The sequence below is a fragment of the Ambystoma mexicanum genome, chromosome 8 (genome assembly GCF_040938575.1).
Source record: "Ambystoma mexicanum isolate Mex_15411 chromosome 8, UKY_AmexF1_1, whole genome shotgun sequence".
Lineage (NCBI taxonomy): Eukaryota > Metazoa > Chordata > Amphibia > Caudata > Ambystomatidae > Ambystoma > Ambystoma mexicanum.
In genome coordinates, this window is record NC_090929.1 from 732,620,487 (window position 1) to 732,637,320 (window position 16,834).

The 16,834-nt window shown below is 45.9% G+C and overlaps 1 protein-coding gene across 5 annotated transcripts in view; it reads left to right on the forward strand.

Moving 5' to 3' along the window:
* Window positions 1-16,834, forward strand: part of WASHC2C (WASH complex subunit 2C) — a 2,476,852-nt gene that overhangs the window by 248,744 nt on the left and 2,211,274 nt on the right. For all 5 annotated transcript variants that reach the window (XM_069610545.1, XM_069610544.1, XM_069610547.1 and 2 more), the window contains exons 4-5: window positions 13,004-13,177; window positions 13,523-13,616. In XM_069610545.1, coding sequence (XP_069466646.1) covers window positions 13,004-13,177; window positions 13,523-13,616 — 268 coding nt within the window. The remainder of the gene's footprint in view (window positions 1-13,003; window positions 13,178-13,522; window positions 13,617-16,834) is intronic.

Below are 16,834 nucleotides of genomic sequence, written 5' to 3' on the forward strand. Positions count from 1 at the left end.
GGCTGAACCCTCTTCCCCCACCGCCACACCTGCTGAAAGTGAGGTACGCCACGCCCATCCCCGACACCTCTAGGCCTGACGTAAATCTCGCTTTGAGGAAAACACCCAGCGACAAGGACGTACAGAAACCACACACTAAGCACACAACCCCATCACCAATTTCGACGGTTCCGTCAAAAAAGGTGAAAGCGCCAACAGGACAGCCGATAATTTTGACGGAACCTCTCGGATCTGATAGATCAGCAGCCTTCCCCGCATCCGCAGCAGCGTCTTGCGACTGGGCACTCCAAAGATAAGGGTGCTACCTGTAAATCGGGTTTGGATGCTGAAGTCCACCATGAAGATGTGGTCCAGATGCACACTGACCAAGATATCTATGACGAGGAAGAAGACCCTTCCTTCCTGAAAGACTACTCTGATGATCAGGCGGATGCTATGGGCAACTGGGAGGAGACACAGCAAGTGGAGACAGAGCCATGGGCGCTCCCTACGCAAGATCAGGACACTGATGTCCTATGCCTGGATTCCCCTCCCACCACTCCGGCCCCATCGGGCCTCACCTGTGGACGATCAAATGGCTTTCAATGCCATCTTAAGAAAGGTAGCAGAGCCCTTTAAGATCACCACCCAGGAGGCGGTACCCGAACAAGATTTTGTGGAGGACATACTCAAAGAGAAACCCCCCTCAAGCCAAGCCAAGCCAAGCCATTCCTCTCCTGAACTCTGTTAAAAGAAGGTTGGCACCCTCCCTGGTCACGCCAGCACAGACCCGGGCAGTAAATCCAAGAGTGGAGAATCTATTTCGGCCATCTCCTACTGACCCTCAATATATTAAAGGCCACGCCACCCCTGACTCCTTGGCATTAAATACCACCCGGAAACAGGCAGGGGTACCCCTTGCTACAAGGGAGGCACCTTTGGATAAGGAATCTAAAAGGTTGTACGTCTTAGGTAAACGTGTTATGCAGCTGCATCCACCACACGCATAGCGAATAACACTACGCTGCTTGCCAGTTATGCAGACGCACAATGGAACCTTGTACAAGAAGGTCTCCAGGAGGTGCCTGAACCTGCTAGGTCCAAACTACTCGCCATCATGGCCGAGGGCAGGCGCGTAAATCAAAACATAATTAAAAACACTCTGGACACTGTTGAGACGGCAGGCAGGTCCCTGGCCCAGGGCACACTACTCAAGCGGTACGCTTGACTCCGCAACTCCGGGTTCAAGCCTGAAACGCAGGCCACTCTTATAAACAAACCCATAGAAGAGACCAATCTCTTTGGTAAAGCGGTCGAGGATGCTCTGGAGACGGCCAAGAAAGAGTATGAGACTCTTAAATCCTTACAACAAATAACTCAGAAGCCTGCCCCCCAGAAAATAGGTCCTTTCGCGACCAATCTCGTTCAGGTCAAAATAACTACAATACAGGAAACTGGAACTCTGGACAAGCATCCGGAAGCCCCGCCAACATGCTGACGGTACGCAAGGCCATGCGGCTGCTAGGTATGATGGCGCCATGTATATACCTAGTTCCCGACGACGCGCCAGGGCATGCGTCCCATGCAAGAGTGGCTCAACAGCCAGTGGTGTCAGGCCAGCGGACAATGGGAAGATCTGCTAGTTGCCTCGCCAGCCCTCGTTCTCTCTGGAGTGGTGGTCAAGGGAAAACTTGTGAAGGAGAAGTCCTTCATCACCCCCGCAGTGGAAGCCGCTCTCATGACAGCCGCATCTCTCACGGGGTGGGGGGGGTTCACCTGCTTCAGCAGACAGCGCATGGAGTGTGGTCCCCACAAGTAGCATCCAACCATATAAATCTACTAGAGCTATTAGCAGTGTTCAAGGCACTAAAAGCCTTTCAGACTCAACTACAAGGTAAGACGGTTCTGGTTCTGACAGACAGCACCACAGCCATGTGTTACCTAAACAAACAAGGGCACACTCTCCAGGGCTATCCAAGCTGTCCCAAACCATTTGGATGTGGGCGCTCAAACACAAGATGTTTCTGTAGTCCCAACACGTTCCAGGGGAACTCAGTCTTCTGGCAGACGTGGTCAGCAGACATTTCCCACTGCCCATAGAATACGAATGGCGTCTGCACGAAGACATAGTCTCTAATGACTTCCCAGTGATCGACCTATTCGCAACTCTGGAGAACGCCCAATGCCAAGACTATGCCTCCAGGTACCCCCAGAACCGCTCCAAGGGGAACGGACTCTGGATAACATGGTGAGGGAAAATTGTCTACGCTTTTCCCCTGAATCCCCTACTCAACAAGATAGTGCACAGGATGCACCAGGAACCAGTCACCATGATATTGGTGCCCCCCATGTGGGCCCGCCAACCCTGGTCGCTCATCTAATGGGAATGTCCCTCTCCCCACCAGTAAAACTACCCTGCCCGTACAACATGTTGTCTCAGGACAGGGGGAGACCCTACACCCATGCCCACAAACTCAGAACTTAGCAGCCTGGCTCCTGAGGTCAGAGTTTGGACACCTACAGCTCCCTCAGAGATGCATGGACATACTCGGGGAAACTAGGAAACATAACACCCGATATTGCTATTTAAGTAAATGGAAACGCTTTGTCATCTGGTGTAATACCAATGGCGTCAATCCCATTGATTGCTCACCCACACACGTTGTGCTGTACCTAACCCATTTGTTAGACGCAGGACTGGTCTTCAATTCCCTAAAGGTTCATCTTGCTTCTCCCAGCCTACACCACGTCACAACAGAAAGTGTCATGGTGGAAAATACTGGTTATTAAGGCCTTTATGGAAGGGGTTAAGAGAATCCATCCCCCCATTTCTCACCCATCTCCTGGATGGGATCTAAATGTGGTTTTAACCAGACTCATGGGATCGCCCTTTTAGCAAATGCATAAAGCAAGTCTAAAAACCTTACTTACAAGACGGCATTCTTAGTGGCTATCACTTCTATACGAAGGGTTAGCATACTACAGGCCCTTTCTGTCCTACACCTTTTTGTTACAATCCACAGGGATAAAGTAGTTCTGCGCACTCATCTCAGATTTGCGCCTAAATTAATCTTGAAGTTCCATGTAGCCGATCGATCGAACTACCCACTTTCTTCCAGAATCCCATGCGCCTGGCCGAAAGAAGCCTACACACACTAGATGTGCACAGGGCAGTCATGTTCTAACTGGAAAGAACGAAACCACTGAGGAAAACGAACCAATTTTTTGTTTCATTGACAGCTGGCAGAGAAGGGGCTCCTGTCTCTAAATCAGTTATCTCAAGATGGATTGTCAAATGCATCACACTGTGTTTCTCTCTTGCTAAGAGAGAACTGCCCTTCAAGCCTAGAACACACACTACTCGGGGCACTGGGTCTTCCATAGCATTCATTGCAAATGTTCCCCTCGAGTCCATTTGCAAAGCGGCAACCTGGAGTTCTGTACACACCTTTACAAAACACTATTGCCTAGACACTCATTCTAGATCTGACACTCAGGTGGGACAAGCAGTATTAAGACATCTTTTCTCTACTGTTCCTTCTCATAACCCACCTCCAACTCCGGGTACTGCTCGCTAGTCTATTCACAGCATGTGATTCTAAGCAGATTAACAAGCATCAGAAGACATGCATTACTCACAGTAATAGCATTTCTGATGATTGTATCAGCTTAGATTCACATGCTCCCGCCCTTCCTTCGCGCTCGGGGTGGAAGGAACATAGACGTCTTACTACTTTTCTCTCTTTATGTACTCTCACAATAGCCTTGGGCTCCCTCATGGCAGAAAAAATACAATCGGAGGGACGTTGGCGTGTGAGTGATTTTGGGTACACTACACGTCACAATAGGGATAGTGTTACAGACACGCCTATGCCTACGTCCCCGTTCGGTCCCCGAAAGACAAGATGCAATACTCTGTGGTTACCACTGGATGTCAGACCATATGCGCAGCATGTGAATCTAAGCAGATACAATCATCAGAAATGCTATTACGGTGAGTAATGCATGTCATTCAGATATATTTTTAGCAAGTCAGATTCCGGTTTAACTATGGCTCTCACAGGACTCAGTGGCTAGTCCACCTAATGTTGCTAATTCTACACTCTGATGCAGTCTTGTCGGGCAAGGCAGTGTTCTACGTCTCGCTTGTCTGAGCTAAAGCAGAAATATGTAAGAAGCGGGCAATCTGTGAAGTGGGATGCTTCTCCCCGTGTACTTGGTGTACATTTGGTTGGGATATGCACACACCGACATAGGCTTAGGCTGGCTTGAGACAGTGCTTCATAATTCAATATGGCAAACACATTGTAAACTTTAGCTTTGCGGCGAAGGCATGAAATGAATAACAGTATGTATATTTTCCACCCTACTCTGTTTTGGCACAAAATTATACAGCTTGACGTTATCTCTGCTTTCCACAAGCCATCTTGGCTAATTATAATTGGCAATTCATTGTAATAGTTTATTTGTTTAATATGAACAGCTTTTTAAGAATATCCAAGTTCAATTATTTCTTAAAATGGCATGCCACACTTTTGATTGTACCAACCCAACATGAATTACTGCCCTTTTGTGGTATCATTGGCATGGGAGAGTCTTCCAAAATGCAATAGATTTCCCAATTCCGTCCAAAGATCTGTGTGTAATGTACATGCAAGGCATTAAAATCATGCCACACATTGACCCCGAGAGATACCTGAAGGTGTCAGCTTCCCATTTCAAGTCTAAGTTAGGCACCTGATTTTGATTAAGTTCTGACAGCCTGGCAAGCGGGAACAAACAGGATTTACGACGACTGATGAGTATGCCTGAAAGGTCGGAAAACCGGTCTATCACGTCTAAAATATATTGTAAGTTTGGTTTGGGGTGATTTTACAGAGCATATTGTCTGCATACAACTAAATCAAGTGCCTAACCCCCATCAATTAAAATACCTGCATCTGCATATTTTGATCTCAAGAATACTGCAAGCGGCTCTAGGGCAAGAATAAACGGCATCTGGGATGGCGGCCATTCCTTTGTGTCCTTCCTCAATTCTGACCTGTTAGAAACCTTTTTGACGGTTCAAACCCTAGCCATTGGTCTCGTATATATTGGTTCTGCCCATTGCAAACCGCCTACCCCAATCCCACATTGTTGCAGGAACTCATACAGCCAGTCCAAAATAAGTCAAACGCTTTAACCGCATCCAGGGGGGCAACAACACAGTCCAAATTCAGGTGTCTGGTGCTACCTATGATGTAGTGCAGCCTCCTCAAGAAGTTTCTCAGTGGAACACACCCTCTCTGGTCCAAGTGTAGTAAGGTGCCCATCACCCTCTTCAGTCTATTTGGTAGTAAGGCAGTGAGTTTCCTGCAGTCATGATTGACCATAGAGAGAGGGGCCTGTAGGAGTTGCAATTTATTTGGTTTCAGTATTGGGACTATAATTCATTCCCTTAACCTTTGCGGTACTATTCCTATCTCGTGGGCTTCCTCAAATGTTTCCAAGAGTCTAGTGGCAAGTGCGTCAGCTTACTCCCTATAGAATTACCCAGGCAGTCCATCCGCTCCTGGGGATTTTCCAGACGGTAGTGCACATATGGGAACTAGCAGTTCCTCGACAGAAAGTGGGGCATCCAGCATTTCCCTCTGTTCTCCTTTTTGGCTAGGCAAACTAATGTGAGACAAGGCTTCACCAATATCAGAGCTGCAAGCACCCACGCCAAATGAATATCAATTCTCATAGTATTTGCAGAAGACCTGCATCACTCTAATTACCTCTTGTTCGTCATGTATGGCACTAATTATCTTCTTATCCTCCCTGCTGCATAGCTGTGCCAATAGCCATCCTGGTATATCCCTCTCTGCATGCAATATCCGGGTATAGGTAGCAAAATCAAACTTACCCAGCCTATCCCAATCAACCAGACACCTTTTATTGTTTTATAGTACCAAGCAAGAAAACAGAACCAGCTCAAAAGAACATAACACAATTGGGTCACCTTGTGGTTTACAAGAACCAAGGACATGGAGAGTTGCCACAAAGAAAATGGATAAAGCAGAAAAGATCTCATTAAACCGTAATCAAGTCTCCTCCCTCTTAGACCTCCCTCTCCCACTTCCCCTATATTTTAGACCATTTCTCCGGGCAGCCCCGTGGATTAGACTTTTTCTTTTTTTCTAGGGCCATGCACCTGTCCATCTCGGCAGTCCATTAAGTCAAACGAGGATGCTCTGCTGCTCCCCACATGGATGCAATGATCTGCTTCATCAGTCCTGCGGCAATGGATACAAACAACTTCTCATATTTAGAGTAGGCCGCCGCCCCCACCTCCAGCAGCAACAGCTGTGGATTCCCGTAGTTCTTTCCCTAGGAAAGGTAGGTATTTTAGGCAACCCAACCCTGAGGGAAAGTAAGACCTGAATAATTTGCACATCATGAGCTTGTCTTACTGCTTCGGCCAACTAGAACAGGCTTCCAAATGCAACATTGAAAGGGATATTGCCAGGGTGGGAATGGTCTGGTTTCCCTTTAGTGGTGAATGTAAGGGTAGTTTAAGGGTGTGTCAAACTTAAAAATATGCACAATGAAGTTTAGAAACCTCTTGTGAAATAAAATTAGGTGATGTGTGGCATCTTAATGTGCATATGCCTAGAATGATATGATTTACCTCCCGGGGTCCATGAGGGAATTTATAATAGTGATTTTGAAGGAGGGACAAGGACCCCCACTGGGCTGTATGTCATACCAACCCATATACTTATTGAATGTTGATGGGCAAATCTTGGTCCACTCAGATCAGTGTGGGTTTATCGGGGGCAGAAACGCAACCAGTAATATTGCTCTCCTCCACCACGTCATGGACCACATTAAATCCCAGAAACAGGCCATGGCGGTTGCCTCCTTTGACGCCATGAAAGCGTTTGATTAGCTGGAGTGGAAATTACTATTCTGAGTGTTGAAAGAATTCCGGTTTGGAGAAAATATCTGTCAGTGGCTGGGCCTGCTATACAACAAACCAATGGCGATGGGAAGGACTAATGACTGGGTATCCGGGAAATGGGAACTAAGCAGGGGGACACAACAGGGATGTGCAGCGTCTCCAATACTATTTGCCCATGCTCTGGAGTCCTTGGCAGAGTTTTTACAGCAAGAAATGGCAGAGGTGGGGATAGAAGCTGGGGGTGTGCAGCATATAGTGTCACTATATGCGGATGTTCTGCTTTTATATGTAACCAACCCACGGGAGAATTTACAGACACTACTAGAAATATTAAAGAATTTTTGATGCATGTCCGGTTTTCGCATCAACGAGGAAAGATCAGTCTTGTTCGCCTTGGGAGGGCTACGGGAATGTCACATACAAGACCTACCGATGGTGGGGATAAAATGGGAGATGAAGTTGTTTAAATATCTGGGGATACAGATATTCCACGAGATGGATGAAACCTTTGTGCACAACACAGGGGCATTATCGAGGATAGGGGACTCAGTACAATTTTTGAAGGACCTGCCACTTTCCCTGATGGGTAGAGTTACGCTATGCAAAATGGTGATCCTACCGAGATTGCTCTATTTGTTCACCAATATACCATATGTGGAGAAAAAGATCTTTAAAATGCTGGATAGTAAAGTGGGGGATTTATTATGGAATACGGGGAGGAGAAGGGTGTCCTTAGAAGTGTACGTAGATCATGAACAGAAGGTGGGTTAGGCCTACCTGACTACGAGAAATACTTTATAGCAGCACAGCTTCAGCCGATGCAGGAATGGGGACCACAAAGGGGGGGCGGGACTTTGAGGGGTTGGTGGGGAGCCTGCCACTGACTGAATTGTTGTGGAACGCAATGGGGAACAAAGGATCTTCAATTGTGTTTGAGGCAGTTAAGGAAACATGGAAGAAGTATGTTTGAAAGAAAGTGCCCGTAGGGCTTTATGGTGGGTATTTGCCCTGGGCGATGAACCGGATATTGCGACAAGCCATAGGGAGAGCAGGGGTACAGCGGCTCCAGGAAAAGGGGTCTGAGAAGATGGGAGACCCGTTCGAAGGAGAGAAACTACTGACATAGTGCACAAAGTTTGACTTGCCAAGGGGCTTGTTGTTGGCTTACAGAGCAGTAGTCCGTAGATTGGCGGAATTATGGAACGGAATTCCGGAGGAACCGGAAACGAATCCGTTGTTGCGGGTACTATTAGAATTAGCGGTTGGTACAGTGAGGATCTTGCGCATTTATAAAGCCCAACAGGAAGAGGAACCCAAGGAGGTATTAAAGGTGAAGGAGAAATGGGAGGGGGATATGGGGTACCAGATACCGGAAAAGGAGTGGGAAGGAATATGGGAACTTGTCCGGAAGGTATCGCAAAATGCTCGATTTCAATTGGTCCAGTTTAATATTATGCACAGAACATATGTGACCCCGACCAGATTACGGGAGATGAATAACAGGCTTCCGGATGAATGCCCTAGATGTGGTAGGGGCCCAGCGTGATTCTGACGCATGATTTGGGACTGTGGGGTTATAGCAGTATATTGGAACAAGGTGATTGAAGAGGTGAACGTGTTGTTGGGGACAGAATTGGAGTGCAACCTGAAAATATGCGTTTGAGGGACCCTCCGAGGGGGGGAAGAGACCCAAAATACAGAACAAGATGATACGGTTCCTATTAATATTAGCCAAACGCTGTGTGGCTATCACAGGGACCGGCAATAACAATGTGGCAGGCAGATGCTCGTAGATGGGGGGCGGGGGGTGAGAGTTGCCGAACTGGTGACATTACTGGGAATGGGAGCTGATGTAGAGGGTAAAGAAGTAACAGTATACTGGGGTCAATTGCTGAATGACCTATCAAAATCAAATGATCTGAAACCGCCATGAGACATCCGCTAAGGGAAGAGTATGGAGCGGAGGGCAGGGGAAGAGGAAGTTTAGGTGCGACAACGCTGCACCTAACGCTTATTTGTCTTTCTCCGAGGTGGGTAAGAGGACAGGCAGTGCCCTTCATGATATGATAGCGGTGGGGTTGAGGAGGCCTTTTTGGATTAAACTAAGAATAAGGACAAGTGGAGAGGGTGTAGGGTAATGCTGAACGCTTCATTTTCTGTCCGTTATTATGAAAAATGCATAAAAAATGTTTTAAAAAATAAATAGAATGGTATGATTTAGAGGTTCAGACTGTGCGTTCTTTGCAGACCTGGAGAGCAGTTTGCAATTGATAGTGGATTTAATCAGCTGTCATGACCGTGCAACTGCGACACCAATTGCGGACTATTTGGGACTCTAAATGTATCGCCATAATGCTCCTCCAACAATACCTACTCCTATTTTGGTCTTTACTTTCTGTTTGCAAGACTTTGGCACTTCCTTGTTTTGTTTCACAAACTTCATATCCCATAATGCACCTTGTGGCAGTTCTCATTACTTGGCTATTCCTATGCAGCAGTCGTAGAACAACAATCCTCAGAAGCTTTAGATATCAGTGCTGCTTTCACTTTACAAGGTTCAGAGAGGGAGGATATTGTACCTAAACATACTCTTATATTACTGCAAATCCCATAACATGGGATTTTATTTCACGCATTTCACCATAATTATAGATGGGGTGTGGGGTTCTTAAGGTGGGAGGGATGTAGAGGGAGCTGCAAGGGTCTTCCACCACATATATTTGTGGTGAAAGGGGTTAAAAGAAAAAAAATGGATTTTATGGGATTCACACTGATCTTTTCGATGTTTTAACGTAGATGTAGAGGGAGCAGGAAGATTACCTTCAAGTTTGGTACTCCAGGTGCTGCTACCGAGCCTGCTTCAGCACAGGGTTGGGTCAGTATTTAAGCAGCTGCCTGCAAGAGCACAGGGCTCTTGCATTGAGTTTGATGCCAACCTCTCGTGCTTTGATCTCTACTGTGGCCTGTTGCTGCTGTGTCCAGAATCTGCTTCTGTTCCAGTGTCCTTTGCTCCCTGCCCTGCTACTCTGCCTGCACTCCCCGGTGTTCTGTCCTGCACCCCATGCTTTCTTACCTGCAGCCCTGCTTCCTTGCAGTCCACTGTTCCCTATCTTCTATGCTCTTTGCACTGTAGTCTTTGTTACCTGGAGTTAGCTTCCTAGATTCCAGTCTTGAGTTTCCTTATCTGTCTGCAGTCCTGCTGTCGTGAGTGTTGGGGAGAATTCTCAAAATGTGCTAATTCCTCTATACCTTAGAGACCCCCAGCTCTTTTGCTAACCTTTGGGGCTTTGAACTTTTGAAATCTGTCTGTTTTCTGTGGTTATTTCTTCTGGTTATGGAGTTTTAGACAACTCCCTAGGCATCATCTTTTTTATTTGCGTCACACAGCACCCTCAGTGCACTGACACAGAGAAGCCTTTCTAGGCTGTCCCAAGGTTTAAATACCTTCTCTGGGATAAACTACTGTTTCCTAGAGAATGTAAGGTTAAATTGACTTTATTTGTCTTTTTAAATTCATAGACCCAGCACACACTATCTTCCTACAGAGTGCTGGAGGGGTTACCTAGTACCCCCATGTCTAGAAATTCACGTAGCAGTCAAATGCTACCCTTTCCTATCGCCATTTCTTTTTGGCAAGGTCCTTCTAGAGTTTGTCTCTGCGCGCCAAACTAGGTTTGGTCCCTTTGTTTCTATGCCTTAGGAGGGCTTCAGGACTGAAGACCGCCTCTGGCGCCCAAGTGTCTGGTGTGGGATGGAAGTGAGGGAGGTACGCAAAACTCCCTGTGCTTAGTCTCCTAGGAGACCCAAATGCACTCTGGTGTGATTGGTTGGCTGACTGTCTGGCAAGGACAGCCACCCTGCTGGGTGAGTGGCAGCTAGGCTGAACTGAAAGGGAGAAAACAGTTTAAAAGGCGATTCTCTTGGACTGAAAAGCAGAGTCAACCACTGTAACGAAAGAACGGAAGACGAGCTGGAAGAGGACAGCTGCTGCAACTCCTGGACCGTTGGTTTGCCCGGTGAAGCCCAGGTGTAGGCCCGAATCGCCAAGTTCATCTCGACTGAGAAGCCCCTTCAAGGACGACTTTTCCCTTTGAGTTGTGGGACCAATCAACTCGTAAGCCACCTGGATACCATTCTCGAAGCTGGTTAGGATTAACCAGGGGGGAAGGATACCAGCTTATGTGTTTGACGACAGCTAATCGAACCGAAGATCTTCCATTTTGCCAGCTTGTATGACCTGTGAGGCTCAGGAACAGTGAGATCTGCAGGAACTGCCAGGAACCAATGTCTTCAGCTGCATCTTTTTCTTCATACTAAGGTACTGTGCCAACCCGATTGAGAAAACTTATCTCTCGCGGTGAAAGTTTATGAAACTTTCCCAACTTACACCCCTAATCAGCTTGTGACCCAACATATGATTCTTTTTCGTACAAACTACTTCTGAAAACATTGGCAAAGACTTTACCGTTTACTACAAGAACTGCTCTTTCCTATCCAAGACACTAGCCCGTTGACTTTGGCCTAGGCCTATTGAACTGAATCGAGTCCTCTAGTGAACCGACACTATTAGCACTGCCTAAGAAAGTATTTATGATCTATTCTAGTAACTTGTGCCTTTTTACTCCCATTCAAAATAACTGAAATTCCATGTTTCTCCTATTTCAGAGGAGCCTAATTTACTCAAACTTATTGGTTTGGTATTGAAGTATATTTGTGTATAATATTAAGTTGCCTCCTTCTAGTGAATGTTTTCTAAATGATTGTGTAATAAATTAAGAAGTGTTTTACCAAGAAACCTTGAGTGTAAGTGTCTACTTGAACCACTGTTATTGTAAGAAATCTGTGTAACATCCTTATACTGCTCACATTCCCTCTTGAGATAAGCCTGGCTACTCATCTCGCTACCACAAACTGTGTAGTACAGACTTGTACCAAAGGTTGGTTTTGCTTACACGTGTAGTCCTAATTATATGTGGTGGTCCCAGAGGGTACTGCATGCAATTCTGCCTACCAGTTAGTCCAGAGTTGAAGTTCCTTGTATTCCTTATTGCCAGTCTGCCGTTCAGTCCTTGTTGTAATAGTCTAGAGTTTTGGTCCTGAGTTCTTGTTCTAGGTCTATAGTTCAGTCTGTTGTGCCTTGCATCGGGTCCTGAGTTTCTAGTCTGAAGTTCCAATCTCCTGTACCCTTTTACCTAGATTCCGGTCTTCTTGCTCATCTTTCTTCTTCTCTGTCCTGCACCTTCTTCACTCTGACTTCCTATTCTTTACTTGGATATTTCTCTTACTGTTATTGTCCTCACTTGTGCTTGCGTAATTCCTTTGTTCAGAGTTTGGCTGCTAGGTTTCCCTGCAGGCAATCTCTGCCCCTTTCCTTTGTTGCCTCTCCGGCTTGTTCATTGTGCTGTATATGTTTAGTGTGCTGGTTCCTGTTTCATGGGTCAGTCACAGTTCTGTTCCTGATGGACCTGTAAAGGCTTCAGTCTTGTGATCTTTGTTTCATTGTTTATGCTTGTGGTCTAGACGCAGATGCCCATTCCTGCTGCTCCTTTCCAAGAGCATTCCGAGTGGATCCCTGTAATAACCAGCTCAGAAGGTTCGAGTTTCACATGACCTGTGGGAAACTCTTCCCATAGTCCGCAAGTGGGAACCTAACATGTTTGTCTTGGTTGTATTCATTGTCCCTTTCTGTTAACTGCCTTTGTTGCCTGTCTGTTGTCATTGCCTATACTTCCTTGTCTGCAGGACTCCTTACACTCCATCTCTTGTCCTGTGTTCTCCCCTCATCTTTGAGGGCACATCTCTGCCATCAAGCTCCTGACACCAGCTGGCCTCCAGTGCGTGCTCTCTGCACCTTTTCTTGGGTTCAGAAACCATCTCCTCACCTTATTTGTGTGGGGAACTTCCCTTTTAACTGTTTGATCAACATCAATTCAGCCCCATTGAACCCCCACTCACATCATTTTCAATACTTTTTATTGACTTATAAGTTGATGCAGCACTTTGTGTGTTCTTCATTTGGAAAGCTATTCACTGTATGAAATTGTGCTTTTATAAATTATGAAAAATGTGTTGACTATATCAAAATATGACTCCTTCAAGGAAAAAACACGTGAACAAAAGGAAGCTGACCTTATCCCCAAAGTGCAAGAAGCTATCAATTATGGATTGCAAGTGCTGGAAAGTGCATTTGAGAAGTTGGACATCAAGGCAGGAAATTCAGATTCTGAAGAGGAGGAAGTTAATGAACGAGTTGGGCCAATACTTGAGCCTAAGGTAATATTACGTTCTCACTTTGTAGATTCCCCTGACCGATGGTGTGATTGTTCTAATGCCCCTCTCTGAATTTTTCCAAACTCTGGTACTTGTAACTTATAGGATATTTTGCCATTTTCTGACCCCAATACTTATTGTTTTGAATAGGACCAAGAGGGAGAATCTGTCAATTTCTTTAGAGTGTAATTAATATACTTTTTTGCAATTAAAATGAAACCTCGGAGAAAGACACAGTACGTTTTTAACAAGTGGGTGTTCCTGACTGCTTGAATATTACTTTAGGATATTGTTATGCTACGGGATAACAGAATGCAACCTCTATTTTATACTTTCAATTTCTTTCAGGATCTTTACATCGATAGACCGTTACCTTACATCATTGGCTCTCAGCTCTTCATGGAACAAGAAGATGTTGGTCTTGGTGAATTCTCTAGTGAAGGTGATTTCTTATTACCCATACACTATAGTAGTTATTGTATTTTTATTTATTGTATTTATATAGTGCCTTAATCCAAAGCGCTTTACAGTTTAAAAACAAGAATACATCAATTATTGCCAATTATCAATTATATACATACATTATTGCCATTTGTGCATACCCAGTTTGTTTCTCTGTCAAAACATGTTTGTGGTGACCGTCTACTAACAAATACGTATTTATCCTCACAAAATGGGCATCCTCGATTTGGCTTAGAATGTTTTTCTGTAGCATTGGACCACATGCTTTAAGTACTTTAATTGGGCTGAAATTCCTCAGGAACAGCAATACAATAGCAAAAAACTTAAATGATGGTATATTCACCACATTTTGTGTTTTCTGTTCCCTGACCAATGAGTGAGGAGAGGGTGTAGGCTACGCCTCTGGCGCCCAGCTTCAGATTCTGATGTAAGATTCTGTAGGTCCACCAAGGTTGGCTTCCCAAAGGTTTAACACAGAAGTCTTTACTCTTAGTAACAAGGATGAGCATTTAGTCTTAGACTTAGAGATCAGGGGTTTGATATAAAGTACAATTAAATTAATTAGAATGTCCACACAGGTAACTTCAAGTGTACTTCTATTTATTTCTCAACACACAGGCATTAAGTAAAAAATGCTAAAAGGTAAGTAAGCAATCTCTAAACTTGCACAAAAGAGTTGGGTGTCCAAATTGGAACACACACAACGCTCTAGCATTTACACAGTTAGTACATGGATTGCTGCCACTTAAATGTTCTACCGGCAATCTAGCGGGGTCTGAAAGAGATGGAGATGGGTTGGTTAGTGGGCAGAGAGGGACAAATGCAAGATAGCTTGTATTGGTTCATGCAGACCAGAAGCACCCAGAGCTGGTTTGCTTGTTTCGAGGGCATAAAAGCATTTGCATCCAGATGCAAATGATGCATGGAATAACTTTTGAGTTATGGCTCAAAGTTTAAATTTGCCACGTGAAAGCCATAGTTTGACTGCATATAGTGTGTTTGAACATGGAAGATGAGTATTAGGAAGTTAGTGGGCAATGTAGATCATCCTCCCCTCTGCCCCCTCGGACCCAATGTATCTGGGAGCAAGATTACTCAAGCACATATTACAATTGTTACTGTTGAGCAAGAACTCGGTGGAGCGCCAAATGACTATAGGATCCTGGGAGGAGACTTGCTCAACATCACTGTAGGCAAGAATTAATATGTCGGTAATGGGGCAAAATAAAGTTGGCAACAATTAACATTGGGACAATTCATCTAGGGCAACCCTTGAGCAGGTACAGTAAGGTAAAGCTAAAGGCTTAAGCGGGGGGCGCTGGTAGCCACTGGTTGTTTGATTGGTGCATTTCCTTGCCATTAGTGGGTTTGGACTTGATCCCAGCCTGAATTCTGGATAAAAAATGATTCCTGAAACCGTTCATCAGATCATCTTTGGAACCAAGACTTCTATGAAGAAGAGAAACTCACTGACAGCCCAAGGACGACGCTTTCAGCTGACCAGCATCAACTCAAGAAGGCCTTTGTTGGTTCTTAGACCTGTGGGCCAGTGTTAACAACCAGTCTTGAACTTTGCTCAAGGATCTGTGCCTGCTGACCCTTTGCAAGTGCCCCTCGCCCAACTGCTGGACTGATGGGCGCTCTCATTGGCTACCTCGCTGCAGCCGCTCTGAGCAGAGTGTTAGAACTTTGCAGATCTTTAGCTTGTGCCACAAGTCATCGGCTCCTGCATTTTCAGTCATCATGCACCAAAGGAAGCAGTGCTGAGCGATGTGTGTATGTCCGTGTTACCTGCTGGACGATCACCTGTTGCCACCCGACAATGGTATCCTCTGGCCGTCTGTGCCACAGAAGTCTCACCTTCTTTATTTGGGTGTTCTACTGGAATCTGCCAGAAAACAGAAAACCTAAGAACCACAACTGACAAACTAAATTCTGCGACCAAAAGAAATCCCTGTAGTCTAGAGTTTTAGATGTCTGTTGCGAAAGCACCCAAATAAAAATAACAATCCTGCAATGAAGATTGGAACTTCCACAATTGTCATCCAGAAAACTCTGAACCAAGGGTTTAAGTCTACACACCTGTTGCTTTTCCCCAATGTCTCCCATAGGGCTATAAGGGTGTACAGTCCTGACCCTAACTCTGACTTGACCTTTGGTGGTGGAGCCTCTGTAAAGCATCCTGGCCAGGGCCTATCCTAGAGTGTTGGGATTGAGTTGGAGTCCCGATCTCAACTTTCTCTAACTTTGTAATACATATTTCTGAGGCTTGTGGCATCTGCTTAGATCACATGCTGTGCATAGGCCGACATCTAGTGGAAGCTGCGGAGTATTACAGTTTGTTTTTCGAAACTCGAAAATGGGCGTCGACACAGGGCTTGCCAGTAATACTATCCCTAGTGTGACGTCCACTGTACCCAAGATCCCTCACGCGTCTAGGATCCTCAGATTGTTTTTTTCCGCCATACTGGTCGGAAGCATTTTGCGGAGTCCCCTGGCCTTAGCCATACTTTTGCTAAAAATTTAAAATAATAATCTATTGACATCCTTCCCCACCCCAACGTCCAACTTCGGCCCGGGCCTTGGAAGGCCTCTGGCCTCGGCCCTGCAAGTAGGGAGAGTGGGGGGTGGTACATACTCTACACTCGTGGTATATAGGTACACCTTATACATTTCCTACACTTAACAGCCCGCTGCCTCAAGGTGCGTATGGAGGGTACCCCTTTTCAATTCTGCCCCAAGTGCAATCGCAAATACCCTTGGGTCGACAGGCACGCCACGTGCAATCTCTGCTTGCCGAGGGACCACCCCGAAGCGAACTGCAGAGCGTGTAGTAGGTTTAAACCTAAGACACTTAAGGACCGTTTGACGAAGCGTTGAGCCCACCACGCCAGGCAGGCGGCCATGGCAGCGGAGGGCGCCTTCAGCGACGCCGTACTTTCGGACTGCGAGGGCATTACGGCGTCAAAAGACAGCCGAGCGCAGGTCCCCGACCTCGGAAGGTCGTCTGGCAGGGCAGCTATGGGGAAGACCCCCAGCGACACAAGCGCTTCACATACTACACACACTAAACACACTAAGTCCAACCGAGACTCGACGACGTCAAGTTCTCGGAAAGAGGCACAAACAGAACGGTCCGATTCGGTGTCCACTGGGCGCTCTCGATCAAGATCGCCGCATGACTCCAGGCAATCATCC